We start from the raw sequence: 20701 nt of genomic DNA on the forward strand, positions 1-20701 counted from the left end.
TCTTCACTTTTGAAAGAGATTTGTACTGGACATGGAATTCTACATTGACAGTTTCTTTGTTCAGTACTTTAAAGGTGTCATTCTATTGTCTTCTCACTTGCAGTGTTTCTGAGAAGAAATCTGCTTTTATCTTCATATTTGTTCCTCTGCGCATAGTTTTTTTCTTTTGATTGCTCTTAACATTTTCTCATTATCACCCGTTTTGAGCAATTTGTTAATGACGTGCCTTGGTGTGATTATCTTCATGTTTCTTGTGCTTGGGTTCATTGAGCTTCCTGGATCTGTAGGTTTATAGTTTTAATGAAATTTGGGGAAATGTTGGCCATTATTTCTTCAATTTGTTTCTCTGCCTTCTTCTCTCTTTCAGAAACTGAAAACACACATATATTATGTGGCTTGAAATTGTCCAAGAACTCACTGATGCTCTGTTAATTTTTAAAAATTCTCTTTCTCTGTGTTTCATTTTGGATAGTTTGTATGGCTATGTCTTCAAGTTCACTAACCTTTTCTTCTGCAATGTCTAATCTGCTGTTAATCCCATTGAGTGTATTTTTCATCTCACATATTGTAGTTTTCATCTCCAGAAGTTTGTGTTTTTTGAATATCTTCCATGTCTCTACTTAACTTTTTGAACATATGGAACGTAGCTATAATAATACGTCTGCCAAATCCAACATCTGAATTAGTTCTAGGTCAGCTTTGATTAATACATATTTTGTCTTCATTATTAGTCACATTTTCCTGTCTCTTTGCAAGTCTGGTAATTTCTTATTAGATACCAAATGTACATTCTTCTTGTTGGGTGCTACATATTTCTGTACTCTTGTCAATAATCTTGACCTTAGTTCTGGCATGCAATTATTTAGAAACAGTTTGATCCTGTCAGGTCTTGTGTTTAAGATTTGCTAGACAGGACCAGAGCAGTCTTTATTCTAGTGCTAATTATTTCCCACTACTGAGGCAAGACTGATTCTCTCAAGTGTACTCCATCCAATGACCCATGAATCATGAAGTTTTTCAGTCAGTCTGGAAGGGACAGACACTATTCCTGACCCCCACGTTGGTACTGGGCACTGTTACTTCTAATCCTTTGGGTAGGCTGTTTTGTTTTGTTTTGGTTTTCAGTCTTGGGTAGTTTCCTCACATACATATACTGATTGGTATTCATCTGAACACTCAGAGGGGCACATCTGCATCTATGTACAGTCTCTCCTTTCTGCTACCCTATCCCGCAAACTCTAGCTAGCTTGTTCTCCCAGGACCCTCAGCTCCATCTCCTTAACTGAGTTTGCCAGGCTCTGCCTGGATTCACCTTTCCTGTGCCATGGCCTAGAAATTCTGTTAAGGCAGTAAGCTGGGACAATCATAGATAGGGGTCACTTCATGGATTTTTCAACTCTCCAGCATCATTGTTCTTTACTACTAGATGTGAAGTGGTTTGAAGACCATTGTTTCATATATTTTATTCATTTTTTGGTTATTGTAGGCAGGATGGTAAATTTAGTCCATTACTCTATCTTAGCTGAATTCCTATTGTTATTTTTCTCTTTAGTGATTTGGAAGATATAGAACCTTTTAATAAAGATTATCTTTTAAATTCTTATAAACCATCTCTAAGTTCACAACTGCTGTGGACTGAATGTTTATGCCTCCTCAAATTCCTATGTTGAAATCCTAATCCCCAATGTGATTGAATTAGGAGGTGGGACCTCCTAATTTGGGAGGAAGTTAAATTATGAGCATGGAGCCCTCATGAATGGGATTAGTGCCTTACAAAACATGGCGAGAACTCTCTCACTATCATTCCACTATGTGGAGATACAAGGAGAAACCGGTAATCTACAGCCTGGAAAATGACCCTCACTAGAACTCAACCACGCTGACGTCCTGATCTTGGACTTTGAGTCTCCAGAATTATGAAAAATAAATGTTTGGTGTCTGACCCACCCCATCCCTGGCCATTTGTTACAGCAGCCTGAACTAATACAACAGTTTTATATGTAATTGAGCCAATATTCTTCCAACAATTTAAAAAATAATCGGCCGGGTGCGGTGGCTCAAGCCTGTAATCCCAGTACTTTGGGAGGCTGAGACGGGCGGATCACGAGGTCAGGAGATCGAGACCATCCTGGCTAACACGGTGAAACCCCGTCTCTACTAAAAAATACAAAAAACTAGCCGGGCGAGGTGGCGGGCGCCTGTAGTCCCAGTTACTCGGGAGGCTGAGGCAGGAGAATGGCGTAAACCCGGGAGGCGGAGCTTGCAGTGAGCTGAGATCCGGCCACTGCACTCCAGCCTGGGCAACAGAGCAAGACTCTGTCTCCAAAAATAAATAAATAAATAAATAAATAAATAAATAATCCATTAAATCTCTTTTGTCAATAACGAGAAACTTAGCATGTTTAACTCACTGCTGCTCCAAATTATTGTTTATAATATACATATATTCTAATAACTTTTTAAACATTTGCATTGAGTTGGTTAAATTAATGAAAAATTAGACTTAGCAATACATTTATTTGGTTTCATTGCTTGCTACCTTATTCTAGTCACATGTCTTTCTCCTTCTTGAGTGATTCACTTATATACATTTTCCAATCCACTGGACACATGATTGTCTAATTTTTTTCAAGGGGTGGGCTTGGGATCCTTCCATGTTTAGACATGTCTTTATGTTCTCATCTATGATAAATAACATTCAACCTGCTATTGATGGTTTATGCCTCGTGTTTACATATGGCAGTGTTTTTCATCACTAACAAAAAAGGTTTCTTGACTTAAAGTGCTCCCTTTTCATAACTGACTGATCTTTTTGATAAATGGTATATTAACAGAGATTTCCTTAACCCTTCTCCTGCTTCTTGCAGTAACTCAGTGGCATTGAGGACAATGTGTTCTACTTTCTCAGCTTGGTCTTCTTTTAAGCTACTAAATTGTGATGTGATTTTTCTCCATGCTTACTCTTAACACAATGAGATCCCTATCCAGATTAGAGTTGGCTCCTGTCAGAGATGTGCATCCCCCTGTGCAAAGGCACAAATGAAGAGAAAAGGAACATTTTCTATTTCTTATGGTTACATTTTGCCAGATTTGAGATCTAGCTATCTGGGTGGCAGTGGTGGAAACCACAATAACTTGGCTGAAAGTTTCTTTTTTCATGTTTATCCAGGTAGCCGGGATTAGGGGGGCCACAGCGCCCTTCCTTGATCCTATGTGGATTCTGGTGCTTCACATCGCTGACTCTTCCTCACTTCCTCGTTACTTAGATCTTGCAAACAGGGTCTGGCAGTGTGAACCCCAGCACTCTGCTCACTGTTCTTGAAACCAGAAGGGGCCTCCACCACACTTTCCTGATGGTCTCTCTGCCACTCTCACTGCTCCCTCCAAGTAGGAGCTGCGTCAGCTATGGGTCCTTCCCACTTCTTCTCCAGCCCGACTTCCCTTTCACATGTAGTGACTTGTGGGTTTCACTTCCTGCAGTTTCCGTTACCTGTGGCCAACCGGGGTCCAAGAAAATTAAATGGAAAATTCCAGAAATAAACAATTCATAAGCTTTTGTTGTTGTTGTTGTTGTTGTTGTTTTTGAGATGGAGTCTTACTCTGTCACGCAGGCTGGAGTGCAGTGGCACAATCTCAGTTCACGACAACCTCTGCCTTCCAGGTTCAAGCAATCCTCCTGCCTCAGCCTCCTGAGTAACCTCCCAAGACTACAGGCACCCACCACCACACCTGGTTAATTTTTGTATTTTTAGTAGAGATGGGGTTTCACCATATTGGTCAGGCTGGTTTTGAACTCCTGACCTCAGGTGATCCACTCGCCTCGGCCTCCCAAAGTGCTGGGATTACAGGCGTGAGCCACCACGCCTTAAATTGCGTGTTTGTTCTGAGTAGTGTGTTGCAATCTCTCATCATCCCACTTTGTTCAGTGTTATCCACCTGGGGCATGAATAACCCTTTGTCAGTGTATTCACGCTGTCTACACTACCTGCCCATTAGTCACTCAGTAGCCATCTTGGTTATCAGATTGGCTGTAACAGTATCACCATGCTTGTGTTCAAGTAATGCTTATTGTACTTTTATTACAGCACATTGTTATAATTGTTCTAATTTATTATTATTGTGACTCTCTTACTGTTCCTAATTCATAAATTTTCTCAGAGGTATATATGTATAGGAAAAATCATAGTGTGTATAGGGGTCAGTGCTATTTAAGGTTTCAGGCACGGGGGGGGTCTTGGAAAGTATCCCAAGCAGATATGGGGGGACTGCTGTATATGAGCTGGAGAAATTTCTTAATGTTTCTGGCAGATAGAGGGCACTCTGCTCCTATGTTTGTTTCCCTTTAGTCATAGTGCAAACTTAGAGTTCAGCTTGTGGGTTTGTGTGAACGGCGCGATCTCAGCTCACCGCAACCTCCGCCTCCTGGGTTCAAGCAATTCTCCTGCCTCAGCCTCCCAAGTAGCTGGGATTACAGGCACCCACCACCACACCCATCTAATTTTGTATTTTAAATAGAGACGAGGTTTCTCCATGTTGGTCATGCTGGTCTTGGCGTGACAATCTTAACCTGTAGCAAGCTTTATAAAGTGGTGTCAGCAGATTGACTATTGTCCTTGACCTGATCAATGCACACAGCTGTGACAGCACAGAGAAGTCATGTTTCTTACAGGTGGATTCCTGGGTGACTGCAGCAAGGGAGAAACTGATGGCTTGGGGGCACCCGAGGGGCTGGGTTCCTTGTTTCCAAGTTTACAGGAGCCTTGGAAACTTCAGGATACCTGGATGCAAGAGGAGGAAGAGGGGCTCTACCCTTGGATACAGGCAGTCTGGAAAGCAGACCTGCCCAGAACAGTGGGCCTCAGAGTGCTGGCGGGGACTGCTCTTGGGCTCAGGGCACCCGGCAGTGAGCAGCGGTGGAAACAGCCAGGGCCTGGTTACCTACAAGACTTTAGCTGAACTTGAGCTTCACCACATATTAACCTGTGGCCAAGAAAAGTCTCCTTAATTCATCTGTAAAGTAAGTAGTAATAACAGAATCACCCTCTGGGTTTTATGGGGGTTCAGTGGGGTGCGATGCATGAGATACTTAAACAGCACCTGCCACGTATGTGTGGATGCTCAAGGAATACTGAGCTCCTGAAGTAGTTTTTGAATAAAGAGGAGCCAAATGCTCTCTTTCCTCTTTTCTCTCTTCCTTTCTCCCCACCTAGTCTCTGTATTCCCCTTTCACTCCTTGGGGTGACTTCTTAGCCCTCTCCAAGACTCTCACTCTGGTTCAACACCCTTTTCCATTCCAGCCTATAGATCTGCCACTGCTGCTGCCCTGCAGGGCCATCCACGTGTATGTTTGTGCAATGCTCCTCCCCTATCCTAACCCACCTAAACTTAACTTCCTCCACAGACCTGTTTCAAATTCACATGGCCTTTTCCTTTTCAGGGGAGTCTAGTATTTTATAACCACCCTTCCCAAATCAGAATACAAGTAGACACATGTTCAGCTTTCCACGTGTGAGAAATGGCCTCAAGGGTACAATTTTCTTGCACAGTCCATGTTTCCACAGGGCCCCCTTTCTGACTTCTCCCCTGGAAGCCAGGAGAGCTGAGGAGCCGACAGAGATGGGGCACACACACTGGGAAGCCAAGCACATTAGATTTACTCGGGTCATATCTGCAGGTGAGGTAACAGCACACACATACAGAAATTCACGGGCAGAGATGCCACCCCAGCATCACCGTCAGACACCAAAGCAGCAGGAGGGCTCAGGAAGTGGCTTTGGAAAGTTCTCGTGAAAAATCAAAGGGCAGCTTTGGTGCTCAGAGATTCAAACAGAAAACTATACAAAACCAACCCTTAAATATATATATATTATATGTGTATATATATAAAATTGCAAAATAAAAGCCCAAGAAACTAACCATCAATCTGCACGTCAGTGGCTCAAAAAGTGTTAGCATAGAGAAAGGCAAAACCATTTGTGGGGGTGATGCATACTCCAGGGGGACGGCATTTCAGTAGCAGAAAGAGTATTTACATGGAACCCCTATTTGAAACCTCACAATACTAGGAAAAGCTAAACACAGACAATGTATGTACAAGGGAAGACAGTAAGTAGTACTCTTGCGTGACGATTGTCAGACACAGACATTTCACTGAAACCATCCATAGCTTTAGAGAACACTGCACTCTATCTAGACTGGGTTCCTGCTAGCCTAGACCCCAGCCAGGCAATCTCAGGCTGTGGAACGTATATTCTCCCCCACTTGGCCTCTTCCCAGAGAGGGCAAACACTCTGGGTTGCAGCATAAATTGCAGGAATTTAAAGGTGGAGCAGTCCTCGGGTATCAATCAATCACCCACAAAGCAGGACCAACAGGTGTGAGGTGGAGTGGAAGTGTGGGGGTGGGGTTCCCTGAAATATATTCCCATTTTATAATGTGTTTTAAGTGTGGCCCCTCTGCCCTTGGTCCAATTGCCATCCTCCTTCTGATTCACTTTAAAAGGGGAGATCTGGCCTTTGGGTTTTTAAACATTATATAGGATAATTTGCTGGGGGAGAGAAGAGTTTAGGATCTTTCTACAGTTATTCTCCCACCACTCCCCAAACTCTTACATTTTCTTTAAACTACCTAGAGATAAGTAATTTGCCAATCACAGCTGGCCTCAGTTCGGGACACAGTGGGTGAGGAGAGGAGCCCAGGACCTGACTCTATTAGAAAACCGCCAGTGCTTTCTCACACTGAGCCTCGGACTCCAGCTCTGCGTGAACCCCTCCCCTGCATCAGTAGTGATCATTTCTCCCCCATCTTCAGGCCACAATTTCCCGTAGCAATGATGCAGCTTTTGAAAAATCTAGAAGGTAAGCGGCACCAAATATCAATATAGCCAAACCTAATTATCACCTAAGAATGAACCAGTGCGGCCCATTGTTTCTGTGTATATAAGAACACTTCCAACTGGAGATTCTTCCTAATTGTTCCTAAGACGAAACGCCTACATTCTCAAGGGAACCGTCTCTATAAAAATGATGAAAGGTGTTCTCCACTAAAGGACACCCCACTGAAGTCCCCACACTTCTTCCCGGTGAGTGTGGCTGCTCACTGTGAGAAGTAAAGGGATGTTGGGCATGCCTTGGTAACCGAGCTGTGTGTGGCCTCTCATTTATGACAGAAAGTGTGCCACATCTGAATAGGTTAGTGAGACACGGCTTCCGGAAGTAATTACACTCTGTGTATGCTTTCTTATATTATGCTGCAAGTGGAAATGTGCACAGATAACCAATGTGCACATTTCATGAGTTTAGAGTCACTTACAGGCCTCTTACTTCTTGCATTAAACTATCCCTTTCAGAACAGATGTGAAACAGATGATAGGCTGCCCCATTGGCTTTCAAATTGTAGGGTGCTCTGTCCTTTCTGTGGGAGTGGAGAACTTAAATTGAGCCTCTCCCTCATTTCTTCTCAGACTTTTTGAGTGCTAAGATCTTAGAGAGTTCAACTGAGCTCAAGTGATGAGAGAGAATGTAAAAAGACCTGTTTCCTCTACACTCAGAGTCAACTGCAACTGTGCCAACCAACTCTAGAGTTTCTGCTGACCCGCATGTGTAAAATGAGTAAGGGGCAAATGTTCTCTCATTTGTTCAGCAGTCAAGAACTGATTACCCTTGTTCCAAAACTAGAACATAAAATTCATACATAAGAAAAAACATGTTAGCCAGCATGGTGGCTCACACCTGTAATCCCAGCACTTTGGGAGGCCGAGGCAGGTAGATCACCTGAGGTCAGGAGTTCAAGACCAGCCTGGCCAACATGGTGAAACCCCGTCTCTACCAAAAACACAAAAATCAGCTGGGTGTGGTGGCAGGCGCCTGTAATCCCAGCTACTCGGGAGGCTGAGACAGGAGAATTGCTTGAAAAACCGGGAGGCAGAGGTTGCAGTGAGCTGAGACTGCACTACTGCACTCCAGCCTGGGCAACAAACAGCAAAGCTGCGTCTCAAAACAAAAACAAAAACAAAAACAAGAAAAAACATGTCATCCAGACCTATGGGTAAGGCTGTGTGTCTATCCTACACATACCTTCACGGAAAAATTGAAAATTATTTTTAGACTTTCAGAGGCTAATCATGCTGTTGGGGAAATGGTTCTTTCAAATCCATGGCAATCAAAGAAGTGGATTTATAGCATTTTCCCCCACACTGGCAGTAGCCCTGCTACAACAATGCCAAACATCTGAATGACTGTCTTGCCATGTCACCATAAGCAAGTGACAGTGTCATCCACAGGGAATGGGATTCAAGTTCAGTCTACATGCACCAGTGGCAGAGCACAGTGCTTTACAGTGGGGTTCTTACTATAAGAACTTACTGCTCTTCATCCAATTTCCCCCAAGTCCTTTAAAAAGAACTTACCTGTTCACAGAGGAAGAACCCTGTTTTAGTTATAGGAGAGTTGAGGGGGGTCAACTGGCCAAAGTAGGACAGTTACTTGGATCGCATGCAGGCCAGGAGGCTCTTAGGGAGTTCAGATCTGGGCTAGAAGGTGTCTCTTTCTGCTATTTGGGGGGAAGGTCACATGGTATGGATGGCTCTCCCATGCCACTGTTGGGTGCAGCCAACACTGTGCAGGGAGTCATTGGAGGCAAGCCTGTCTCTGTGAAACCACTAATCCTTCTTGTCCTCTCTCCTCCTGCCTGCCTTCCGATGGAAATAAGCTCAGAAACCTCTCCACTTCCCAGCTCAGCCAGCCACAGAGCAGCACACTGGTTCAAATGTTACCCTTTCCTCTGGCATATCCAGGCACAGTGGCTCAACCAGACATGAACCTACTGCCCGCCAAATCTGAGTTCTTGAATACACATTTTCTCCAGTCAGATATTGGTCAAAGTTTTCAGCCAACTCTTATCCAGAGCTGAAGAAAATGGCCTTTCCTTTCTAATAGCCTGTAGATTTGTTTGGACCACACGTCTGTTTCTGTAGCATTTGGTGCATGTCCTCAAGCCTGGAGCTAAGTGTGCCACATTCTACGCAAGGGAAGAAACAGCAGGATGGCTGGACACTTCTCCCAGCAATTCTGCACCAAGACAAAATAAAACTGGAAACATAAGCTCTTTGAATGCTCCCCTCTCCTTGTTGAAAATCTCTCTTAAGGTGTTTTATCCAAAGATTTTTATGGAAATAAATTTTGTGTTGGAAACTTACTATTTGCTGTAGAGGAAACATTGTGTAAAGCAGGCCATCAACTATGTTTTAGTATTGACATTTCAAAAAGGTCTCATAGCTCCCATGCCACCATCCCATGCCCATCCAGTCCACAGTCTCCATTCAGCCACCAAAGGGATTTTCCTAAAATGCAATTCTGATGCTGACTCTATCCTGATTTAAAGGCTTCAGGGGCTCCAAACCCCTTACATGACAAGTCTAACTCCTCCACACTTCCTACCAGTTTCCTTAGGATTCAGCCCTGCCTACCTGTGAAGGGACCCCTCAACCCCCGAGCTTCCACGTCATGCTCTGGCAATGCCACATTGCTCAGTGGAACCCATCATGGCATTTCATGCATCCACACCTTTGCACACATTCTTCCCTCATCGTGGCATGCCCTGCCAACCCTTTCATTCTACTGGAAAATTTCTCTTTGTTTTAAAACTCTAACAGCCATTGCTTCTCTCAGGGTTTATCTGGTCCCCAAGATAGTTAATTGTTGCTTCCTTATGCCACCTTGGTACCCTTGCCTGTTTTGCAATTTGTCTATACATCTCCTATGCTCATGAACTTCTTGAGGGCAGGAACTATGCCTATCCTCATGCCTGGCCCTTGGCTTGACCCAAGCTCAATGCATGTTTTTGGAATGCATGAGGAATGAACCAACTGATAGGTTTCATCTATCAATAGATGGCCATGGCATAAATTCCAAAAATAATGCTGCAGCAAGACTCCATCCAACATTTTCACTAAGTGAGGCCTCATTGTCAAGGGAATAAAGAGAGTGTGTTGAATGCAGACGCAATCAACATCACTCCTGAAGTACAACTCGCACACGCACTGCTGCATCAGAGGTCGTGTTCACCATTCTCACAACATTGTTTGCCACTTATTATTCTAGTCATAATGATGGCTCTCTTTCAATGTCAGCATAACGCCTGGTGCTCGGTGGATCCTTAACAAATGCCACGAGAGGATAAATGAATGTGAACTATACTTTTTAAAAGAAGGCATCAAGGGATTGGCTTTTAAAGGCATTGCCCATATGACAGATTTTTCTGAGGCATCAGTGGGTTGTCCCTCCTAAAATCTGACCCAATCAGGGAGTAGAACACAGATGGAGCCTGGGGTAGCAGTTAGGAATCTGCACTAGAGAGACACAGTGTCGGGTTTACCTTGGTACTAGGTCAGTTTCCTTCCTTCTCAAGAAATAGCCAACTATGGATGGTATTTCCTGCCCCAACCAAAAGGCTCTTGCCTATCCTTTGTCAGAGGCACACAGTAGCATCACCACAGTCCACATTGACCAGGAACTTCAAGTGCACTGATGACGATGAGCAGAGGGAGTTCCCTACCTTTGCTTCAAGTGCTAACATTATGCAATGGAGACCAGTCATAGAGACAAGTCCTGGATGAAAACCACCTCCCCTGAGGATTAAAGTTGTCTGGTCACCATAGCTGTTAAGAGCAAAGGCTCTGGACTCAGATTGACCTGGATTCAAATCCAGAATCCAGATCTTTCTAGCCAAGTCAGCTGGGACAAGTCAATTATCTTTTTAGGGGGTCAATTTCCTCACCCACAAAATGGGAATGATCTTACCCACCTCAAAGGATTACTGTGAGGGTTAAAGGATGTAATGTATGTGAAGCCTGCACAGTGTCTATAGATAGTAAGTGCTCAAAAGTGGGAAACTATGATTAAGAACTTTCAAAAATATTTTCACAATAGTCAGATGAAAAGGAAAAATATTCTTTCAAGACACTGTGCTTTTAAGAGAATGGATTGTCTAATTTTTAGGAGCCAACAATGCTCATTAATCAATGCCCCACAGAAGAACATGAGAAGACAGTGGTGGCATTTAAAACGATAACTGTGGCCATTACCAGGCCCCAGGATGGACAGAAAGGGACAGGGACAGGGACACCCAGCATTTCTCTGAGAGCTGGTGTAAGAGGATTAATCCTGAAGGGCTCATTTCTGATTCTCCTCTGCTGGACCTAGAGTGACTCAGAGTTGGAACCTCAGAGGGTACAAATCAAGGTGCCAAGAGTAAGATGCCAGTTTCGGTCTGTAAGCAAGTGTTTCTGGGGGTGAGGGAAGGTCAGGGGACACCTTACTGCTGGACAGGAGTGAGGCAGGTACAGTGCATTGCTCCAGGTGTCATGCAAAGCTAGAAAGTCATAGCATTCCCTCTGTTGTTTTGATCCTCCTTATACAACCCAAAGCCAACAGAGGATTTCAACTTCCCCAAATTTCTACCCTGAGCATTAAACAACTTTTTCCTATGCTAAATTTGGTTTTAGTTTTGAAGTGCCTGAGACGCACAATACAAAGGGGTCAGGTTCCTGGCCTCTTATGTGGATGAAACCATCCCCAGTCCTCAGCTTACATGGCTTGCCCTTATGCCTGCCACCTCTTACAGCTCTTCCATCCATCATTCAAGAGGTTCCATGAAGAAAGCTCAGGGTTAATGTGTGGGGAAGTACAAGCTAAGCCATCAGCCCTTGGGAACAAAGATTACTTTCTGTTGGAGGGGTCAATTTGGCTGGTTGCTTTGAGCAGCAGGGCAGGGACCCAAAGTGGAAAAGAGAAGAGATTTTTAAATGTAGAGATAGCTCCATCTGCAGGAGATTGTATTCCTGCGAAGAAATGGACCTTACTCAGGGGAAGCCTCGACCTGTCTGATTTAGTCTGAGCCTGTAAGAGATCACGGCCCATTTCTGGCCTTCTTGCCCTAGGCTCAGATTAGTGGGCAGCATCCAAACAAAGGCGGCCCACAACTAGGCAGTGTTGTGTAGCAGAAGGAGCACTGGACTGGAAGTCAGGAGACCTGAATTCGAGTGCAGGCTCTGCCGCTAACTAGCTGTGTGACCTTTGGCAAGTCACCTGATTTCTCTGGGGCAACGGTAAAATGAAGGGTTGGTCGGGCGATCTCTAAGTTCCCCTTCCGAGTGTGGTCCAGGGTCCTACTCTATCCCTCCTTGGCCCTGTGCTTGCAGGGACAGAGATGGGAGAAGGGAAGGGGAGGAGAGAGAGGAGGCAGGAGGGAGCCCACAAGTGTCGTGAATCAGGACTCCACTTTCTCCTTCTTTTTGCTCTTTTTCAGGAAGGAGGGGGTTCGGAATTTCTTTTTCTTCTTTGAGGGAGACTTGGAAGGTGAGCCTTCTGGGGACATGGGGCCGCTGGTGACCGACTCGGTTTTGTCCTTAGAGGTATCAACATCCGTGTCAGCACTGGTGGTCATCTGGCTCAGGCCTTTGCTGAGGATTTCCTCTGCCGTCTGCTCCTCCTCCCTCCCGTTGACCACCACCCCTTCCGGCTGGGTTGTTTCGGGCTCTGTGGTGGTGGCTTTGCTTGTTTCTGTCTTCTTAGTACCTTCTAGAAAAAGATCAGAAGATATGACCGTAAGATTTCATTCAGGTGACAGCTTCCACCTGGGGCTAACAGAACCATTTCTAGGGAATTCTATAAAGTCAATCCAGAGCGAGGGGAGGGCCAGCCTGATGTTGAGGGATGGCTTCCAGAGACAGATGGAAGGACTGGGTTCTGATCTGCACCCTCTTCCATGTGGCCTGTCCTGGGAACACCCCCTTGCAGGCCGGCAGCTCTGGGCTCTTGTCTATAAATTTAGATGGATATTAATGTCTGAATGTGGCAGGGGGCCCAGCTGGGGTCCAGCTCAGTTTTTGTAGGCAAGAAAGAAGAAACAGACACAGAGGAAGGAGAAGGCGGTAAGGTGTACAGCTTGGTGGAGACATCTAAGACTTGTTGTAACCAGTTCAGATTCACCAATAAAAATATGGAAATTACATGTTCTCAAACCCATTTCATTTTCTACACCAGTGAGGAACTCCAAGAAATAAGGAGAATATCTTCCCAGTAGGCAGAGGGAGAGTGGAATTCCTTATATAACATGGACCCCGTATTTCCCAGACATGTTAGTCAAAACGGGAAGACCCCTGGTCAGCCCATTCTAGCAGCCACTGGGGCCCCCAGGTCTTTATTCCACCTGGGAATCTGTTGGGATCGCTGGCATATTCAAGGCCAGAGTTGCTCAGGCCCCAGAAACCAAACCCTCCTTCCACCCTTTCTCCCCCTCCCCACTCTCACTCAACCTTGCTTCCACGCAACCTTTCAGATGCCTGGATGGGGTGAGAGTCAGGGAGATTGTAAAACCACAGACTGAAAAGTAGAAAGCAAGGTAAATATCACCTGATGCCCCTCCTCCCCGCTGTACAGCTAAGAAGGCTGAAGAACACAGTACCATGGTGGGTATACCTCGGCTTACCAACTTCCGGTTCAGTTTCTTCTCACCATGGGAACTGAAAGGAGTGTGTGTGAGTGAGCATGTGTGAGGGTGTGCAAGTGTGTGTGTGAGGGTGTGCAAGTATATGTGTGAGTGAGCGTGTGTGAGGGTGTGCAAGTGTGTTTGTGTGTGTGTGTGAGTGGGCAGGTTGTGTGTGGTGTGTGTGTGTAAGTTTGAGTATGCAAGTGAGTTTGTTTGCCATGAGTGTGTGTGACTGAGCATGAGTGTGTGATGTGTGTGGTGTGAGCATGTGCAAACCAGTGTGTCTGACAGTGAGTGGTATATGAGTGTGGGAGTGAGCATCTACAAATGTCCTTGTGTGTGCAAGTGTGTGTGAGTACACATGAGCATATGCAAGGGTGTGAATGTGAGTAAGCATGTGACACACCTGTGTGGTGTGTGTGTGATGGGCACATATGAATGCAGTGTGTGTGTGTTGCCACATCACAAGAAGGAACCCGGTATGCTGGGGTGTATGAGATCGTGGGTGATGCGGAAGGTATAGTCAGTGTTACAGAGAGAGTGAGTGAAGGACTCGGTATTAGGAAAAGCCTGGGATCCTAACAGGCGTGAAGTCTGGGGAAGTGCATGGTTATATGGAGGATGGGACAGAGTGGGGTAACTTGAGGACAGTTAGAGTGGACTAGTGAACTACCTGGGCCAGATCTCCCTGTAACAAAGCCTTCGTAACTCCTGACGCTGCTAGGCAAGTCAAAGTGCCCCTCCAGACCACTGTGGAGCACCAGCTCCCTATTGGTACCAAAGACTTTGGCCATTGCTCCCAGTCTTCCCACTGCCCGGCCCATGTCCTGTCATCCTCATCCAGCCTCTTCTCCCGTTCTGCCACGTAATCCTGTGGCCATCACCTGGCAGTACTCTTGAGTGCCATAAACCAGGCTGGACACAACCATCTCTCTGTCCACTCTCCTATTCCCACTTCGCCTGCTTTTTGCCATATCAAGCTGCCGGTCCCTGGACCTCTCACTGTCATCTCAGCCCGTTCCCCTCTGGAAGGCCCTTCACTCTCCTCTGTGTCCCCAGCCTTCACTCCATATAATGAATCAGCTTGAGTGTTACTTCTTCCTTCAAGTCTCTCCTGATCCTCATTCCCACTTCCAGGTAGTTTATCACTCCTTTCTTTCTGCCTCTGCTTTCTAAACTTCCATCCTAGCAACTTCAAAATGATCACGCATTTTTTTTTTTTTTTCCCCTGAGACGGAGTCTTGCTCTGTCACCCAGAGCTGGAGTGCAATGGCGGGATCTCAGATCACTGCAATCTCTGCCTCCCAGGTTCAAGCAATTCTCCTGCCTCAGCCTCCCAAGTAGCTGGGATTACAGGCGCCCACCACCACGCCCAGCTAATTTTTGTATTTTTAGTACAGATGGGGTTTTGTCATGTTGGCCAGGATGGTCTCGAGCTCCTGACCTCTTGATCCGCCCACCTCGGCCTCCCAAAGTGCTAGGATTACACGCGTGAGTCACTGCGTCCAGCCCACACTTGTTTTTTATGCCTATCTCCTCCCCCTTCTAAACTGAAATAAATTAGGGCAAAACTGTGTCTAATGACCTATGTTACTAGCTCACAGAAGGCACTAGAAAAGGTCTGTGGAATCCATGAATGGTTGAAGGCATGAGCAAATAAATGAATATGTGGATGGATTTATTCTAACCAAGCTAATAACATCACCTAATCTTTTCTTGTCTATCCCAGCCTGAGCCTTCTAAGCTGAACTGGATCCATTCATGTAAATGAGCACCAGCCTTGAGTGCTAGCCTTTGTCTCCTGTACCTACTGCTCTGGTCTTCCCTCTCATCTTCCTTGGCTCTCCATGGCTCTGCAACTTCAACCTAGACCCTCACTGCAGGGCCTTCACTTGAATGACACATTAGGATGCATTTCTCAAGCTTGACCCTTGGCGCTGTCCTCTGAGATGGTTTGGGCACTTGCCTTCTAGCTCCATGTAGACAACTATGGATAAGAGGGGCTCCCACTTTCTGTCCAAGTGTCATTTCCTGCCTGGTAGCAACAAGTATCCTCGCTCCAATGGCATCCTTCAACCATGCCCCTCATCCGTGTCCCTTTGCCCATACCTGCTCTGCTGTCAACCTAAGCAACAGCCTCAGTCCCTGGTGTGTGTCTAGTTTAGGAGAGCAACACTCAAGGTTCTTCTCACCATGTAGAAAGTGGGGGCGACAGATAGTGCATCTGCCATGATTCAGAGAGGTTCCACATCATGAATTGTTTGAGGAGTCATGACCCATGGAAAATGGGGATTAGAGGAGCCAGGTTCCTAACTAAGGTCATTACTCCCTCAACTACAGAATCAGAGACCACTGGAGGGTTCCACTGGCCAAGAGAAGGGACAGGGCTCCAGAAATCAACATGTGTTAGGCCCCTGGAAAGTACTGAGGACAGGCTCTGATAGCCTAGACCCCTCCTCTGTCAACAGGTTGAAGACCAGGCTGGGAGAGGCCCCAGGAACTAGGGTCAGATGGGAACTCACCTTCTAGCCTCTTCTAAGAAGAACCTCTGACTTTGTCTCCTGAATGGGGGGAACTTGGAGCTCTGGGAATAGGGGATATTCTGGGAGTGAGTAGAGTGGGGCAGAAGTTGGAAAATGGGGGCTGTGTCCAACGATGGTGACTGGAAAGCTGGGGGAGAGACAGGAGGCATTGGGAGAACAGGTGGCAGGAGCAAGACTAGACTCAGAAGACAGGGCCCACACCCAGACCCTGTGGGTTGGGAGACAAAGGACTAAAAGGCTTCTAGAGGCTGGAAGAGGAAGGGGGCTTCTGTGGGAGGTGCAGAGCTGGTTTGGACACTCTGCCTCTCCAACTTGATTTCTCACTAGCCCACAGCCTCCAACCACTGGCTGTCTCTTGGCCACCAACGAACATGTGGTGGTTAATTTTAATGCGTCAACTTGACTGGCTAAGGGATGCCCACATAGTTGGTAAAATAATATTTCTGGGTGTGTCTGTGAGGGTGCTTCTAGAAGAGATTAGCATGTTTTGGGGGGGCGGATGGAATTTCGCTCAACCTCTGCCTCCTAGGTTCAAGCGATTCTCCTGCCTCAGCCTCCCGAGTAGCTGGGATTACAGGCGCATGCCACCATGCTCAGCGAATTTTTGTATTTTTAGTACAGACAGAGTTTCACCATGTTGGCCAGGCTTATCTCAAACTCCTGACCTCAGGCGATCCATAAGCCTCAGCCTCCCAAAGTGCTGGGATTATAGACATGAGCCACCGCGCCCGTCCAGGATTAGCATTTGAATCAGAAGTCTGAATATAGAAGATCTGCCCTCACCAACATGTTTGGACACCATCCAATCTGTTTAGGGCCCTCTCACATAGAACAAAAAGGTGGAAGAAGGGCAAATTCTCTCTGTTCTTGAGCCGGGACACCCATCTTCTCCTGCCCTCAGGCTTAGAGCTCCTGGTTCTCAGGCCTCAGGCTCAGACTGAGTTACACCACTGGCTGTCCTGTTCTCCAGCTTAGAGACAACATACTCTTCAGCCTCCACCATCACATGAAGCAATTCTCCTAGGGAGTCTCTTCTTATCCCTCTACATATCCTGTTGGTTCTGTTTCTCTGGAGAAGCCTAATACAGTCCCCTTCCAGGAATGCCAGCTCCCCCAGCTTCCTAGGCACCACCCCTGCACAACCCATTCCACTCCTCTCTGCCGCTCCAAGCATGTCCCTATCCAAGGTCTGGCTCAAGCCACACTGTATCTGGACAGCCTCCCCTGACATTGGACAATGAGCTCGCCTTCCTCTAAACCCACTGCTCATATATTCATTTTACACTTGCATGTGTCATTTATCTTTTTTTCTTTTGAGAGTCTATTCATCACCCAAGTACACTGTTCATGACAGAAACTCTGTCTTTTACTTCTCTGACAATCATCATGCAGCTCAGTGACAACATGTTCAAGCCATGTTTACTGCTGCTGACGTTTGTCAAGTGAGGCCAGATTGAAGGCTCAACAGAGGGTGCCTTGCATCAGCTCAGCAGCTGGGCTCTTCTGTGGCCGTGCACTGCGATAAAGACATGGAGAAGGAATATGGACCTTGCATAACTGAAGGAGCAAGGCTGCCTTTCCTCCCTGGCCTGCTGACATCTCAGGCTCAAACACATGACCTCTTGCCTCAAGCCCCCCAGCTTTGAGAAGTCTTCTCTTTGCAGCAGAGAAGACACCAGTGGAGGGCCTAGAAACAGGATTTGCTGATGCACTTCTGAACACAAGGTCAATCTGACAGATCCTGACCTATATTCCAAATGCATGGAGAATTGGTCGCTGCCATGTACTGCTTTTATTTCCCTGTTGAAACGGTAGTGCCATACCATTGCATAGAGAGGTCATAGAGAGATTCATTAAAGACCCTGAAAAAAAAAAAAACATGTTCTATGTTGACACAAAGGCTGAGCACTCATCCAGCAACAGTCAAAAAGGCCCAAAGGTGCTCAAAGAACAGAGCACAAAGGAAGAAGAGCAACAAGCTGAGCTGCCCATGGCTGACCATTGAGCTGGATGCTGGCCATGCAGAGAGGTTTGCAACAGAGTTTCTGTCTGGGTTTAAATTCTCAAACATCAGTGTCTGAAAGAATCACCCAGAGAGCTTGTAAAAATGCAGCTTCCTAGTGTTGTCCTCACAATAAACTGAAACAGAAGGTGGGCCAAGAAATAGATATTTTTAACAAGTCCCCAGGTAATTCTGATACAAAAGGCCCATTGGCCACACATTGAGAAACGTAAGTTTAGAATGCTATGTTTTCTGCGACTTTTACTTACCCCCAAACCTAGAGTACTGCTGATAAAAAAGAAAGTAGAGCTTCTCATAAATGGATGCAGTGGACTCTGTGCCTCCCATCCACTCACCACAGCTGGGATATAAATGTTCCTCTAAGTACTCAAATATACTTTCAGTATCTGGTACAGCTTGTGTGCACATATGACCCTAATGAACTATCCCTCCGGGTATCCACACTGAATCTGGGCTGGCCCTGTGGCTGGCAAAACCAATAGAATGCAGTAGAAGTGCCACAGAGCAGGCCTCAGGCCAAAGACTTAAGAAGGCCTAGCAACTTCTATTTTCACAGTTTTGGGAGCCTTATACCAAACATGTATAAAGTCCAACTACCCTGATGGAAAACATGTAGAGAGGCCGCATGGGTGGGCCCTGAGACCACACAGAGGGAGAGAGAGAGAGAGAGAGAGAGACACAGAGACAGACAGACAGACAGACACCCAGTCATCTCAGTGTCCCAGCTGAGCCCAGCCTTCTAGCTGCCGCTGCTGAGGTACCAGGCATGTAAGTGCACCATCTTGGAAGTTCCAGCTTAGTCAAGCTCCCTACTGACTGTAGCCCTCCGCGGATATCACATCAATCAGAAATCATCCAGCTAAGCCCCATCAACCCCAGTCAACCCACAAAAGAACCAGTTTCCGTAATACTAGTTCTTATTCTTCACCATGACTTAACCAAATATTATTGCTGCATCACAAACCACCCTAAAACTTAGTGGCTTAAAACATCAAGTGCTGTATTAGCTCTTACAATTTGGAGAACATGGTAGATAAAAAGGACTAACTTACGTAAAGCATGTTACAAAGTACTTTTATATTCAGTAGCTCATTTTATCCTGACAACATGCTGTGGGTTAGGAAAGGCAAAGATTCATGTTATTCCCGTCCAGCAGTGTTTTTAAATGACTTCTTTGAGATGGCTACATTAGTTAGTGGCAGAACTGATCATGTGATATCAAATACAGGGCTATTTCTTTGCAGGCATAGCCAGTTGCCCTGAGGGTTCAGCAGAGGATAAGGTGAGCTGGGACAAGGTCCGACAGGAGCTAAAGAGAAGGTTATAGCACAGATGGCCAGATGCAAAGGCTCTCTTTGATGGCGAGCCTTCAAAGAGGCTGATGGGGTAGGAATCAGGTAGACAGATGAGGAGTGACACTGAAGTGACTCAGCATAAGAGGATTTGAGGTCATGGTAGCAAATGGTTGGAAAAAGCCATCCCCGATCTGATGGGTGGGCTAGATGTGAAACAGCAGAGACTTGCATGGCAGGTCAGCTCTGTCTGCCTAGGAGCTGGGCAAGCCTGTGAGCAGCCCGGCCAAGGCTTCGCACCAGGCTCCCCACCCAACTACAGCTTGTGTCCTCGTCATGCAGGGTCTGCTCCAAGGTGCCATGCTCCCTAGCTCTGTCTGTTACAGGAAGTGGGTTATGGGAAGTGTCTTCAAGACAACTCTTCTAACAACTCAACAGTGGGCCCCTCCAGGGGAAGAATGAAAAATCCTGCTATAGGGTGTAAAATGTCAGGCAGTGGGTAAACAGCTATCCCACCCACTGCACGCCCCTCCTGGCCCTTGTCCCACTCCTCCATGAGCCTCCTCTCCAGCCCTGGATTTCCTTTCTGCGGCTGGAACACATGTCCTAAAGACCCTAGCAGACCAGGCCCTCTATGCATCCTTATAACGCAGTTCAGGCTCTAGCCCAAAACCTAGATGAGGCAACAGGCTCCTTCAAGGTGCCCGTGCATTAGGAAGAGTGAGCGCCTGACAGCCATAAGCACTCTACCGCCGGGAGTGCCTGCGAGCTGGCCCTACTGCCTGCAAACTCTTGGGAGCTTATTGCTTCTGGGCGTGTGTGCCTGTGTGTTTGTGTATGTGTGTGGCCTATGTGTGTATATCCACATCTCCCATAGAGAAGCCTAATCCATGCATAGTGCATGTGGAATTGGCCATGAATTTTACAGCCAGGAAACTTCCCAAAGGCAGAGTTGTGAGTCGCAAAAGAAAAACATGGGGAGAAATCTATTTCTTTTGGGAAAAAAAAAAAAAAAATCCTCCCTCCCCCATTGCAAGGGTTGCGGTGAGTTAGTAAACAGCCTGTCTATACTTACTACAGAGACAAGTATTCAGAATCGGAGGAAACTCCTTTGATGAAGGCACAAATGGGAAGAGAAAGGAAGACATTGTGGAGACAGGTTGACAACACCACGGTGAGACACAATGAACACAACAGTTGGGGGACATCCGCTTGGGCTCTGGCCTCAAGCAGATGGGTTTCCTCTGGCAACGCTGCACATGAGGCAGTAGTTTGCTTGTGGAGGGAGCTCAGGGTTGGGGATTCTACTGGAATCCACATGTTTGGCCGTTCTACCCCAGAGGGAGAAGATTCCA

The 20701-nt window shown here is 46.3% G+C and overlaps 1 protein-coding gene across 4 annotated transcripts in view; it reads right to left on the bottom strand.

The window, feature by feature from the left end:
* Positions 1-5637: 5637 nt before the first annotated feature.
* The window catches only part of LOC105465224 (adducin 2), a 111946-nt gene continuing 96882 nt past the window's right edge, over positions 5638-20701 (bottom strand). For all 4 annotated transcript variants that reach the window (XM_011713511.3, XM_011713512.3, XM_011713514.2 and 1 more), the window contains one exon: positions 5638-12578. In XM_011713511.3, the coding sequence (XP_011711813.1) occupies positions 12268-12578 (311 nt within the window). In that variant the 3' untranslated portion in view covers positions 5638-12267. The remainder of the gene's footprint in view (positions 12579-20701) is intronic.

This window comes from Macaca nemestrina, chromosome 13, assembly GCF_043159975.1.
Source record: "Macaca nemestrina isolate mMacNem1 chromosome 13, mMacNem.hap1, whole genome shotgun sequence".
Lineage (NCBI taxonomy): Eukaryota > Metazoa > Chordata > Mammalia > Primates > Cercopithecidae > Macaca > Macaca nemestrina.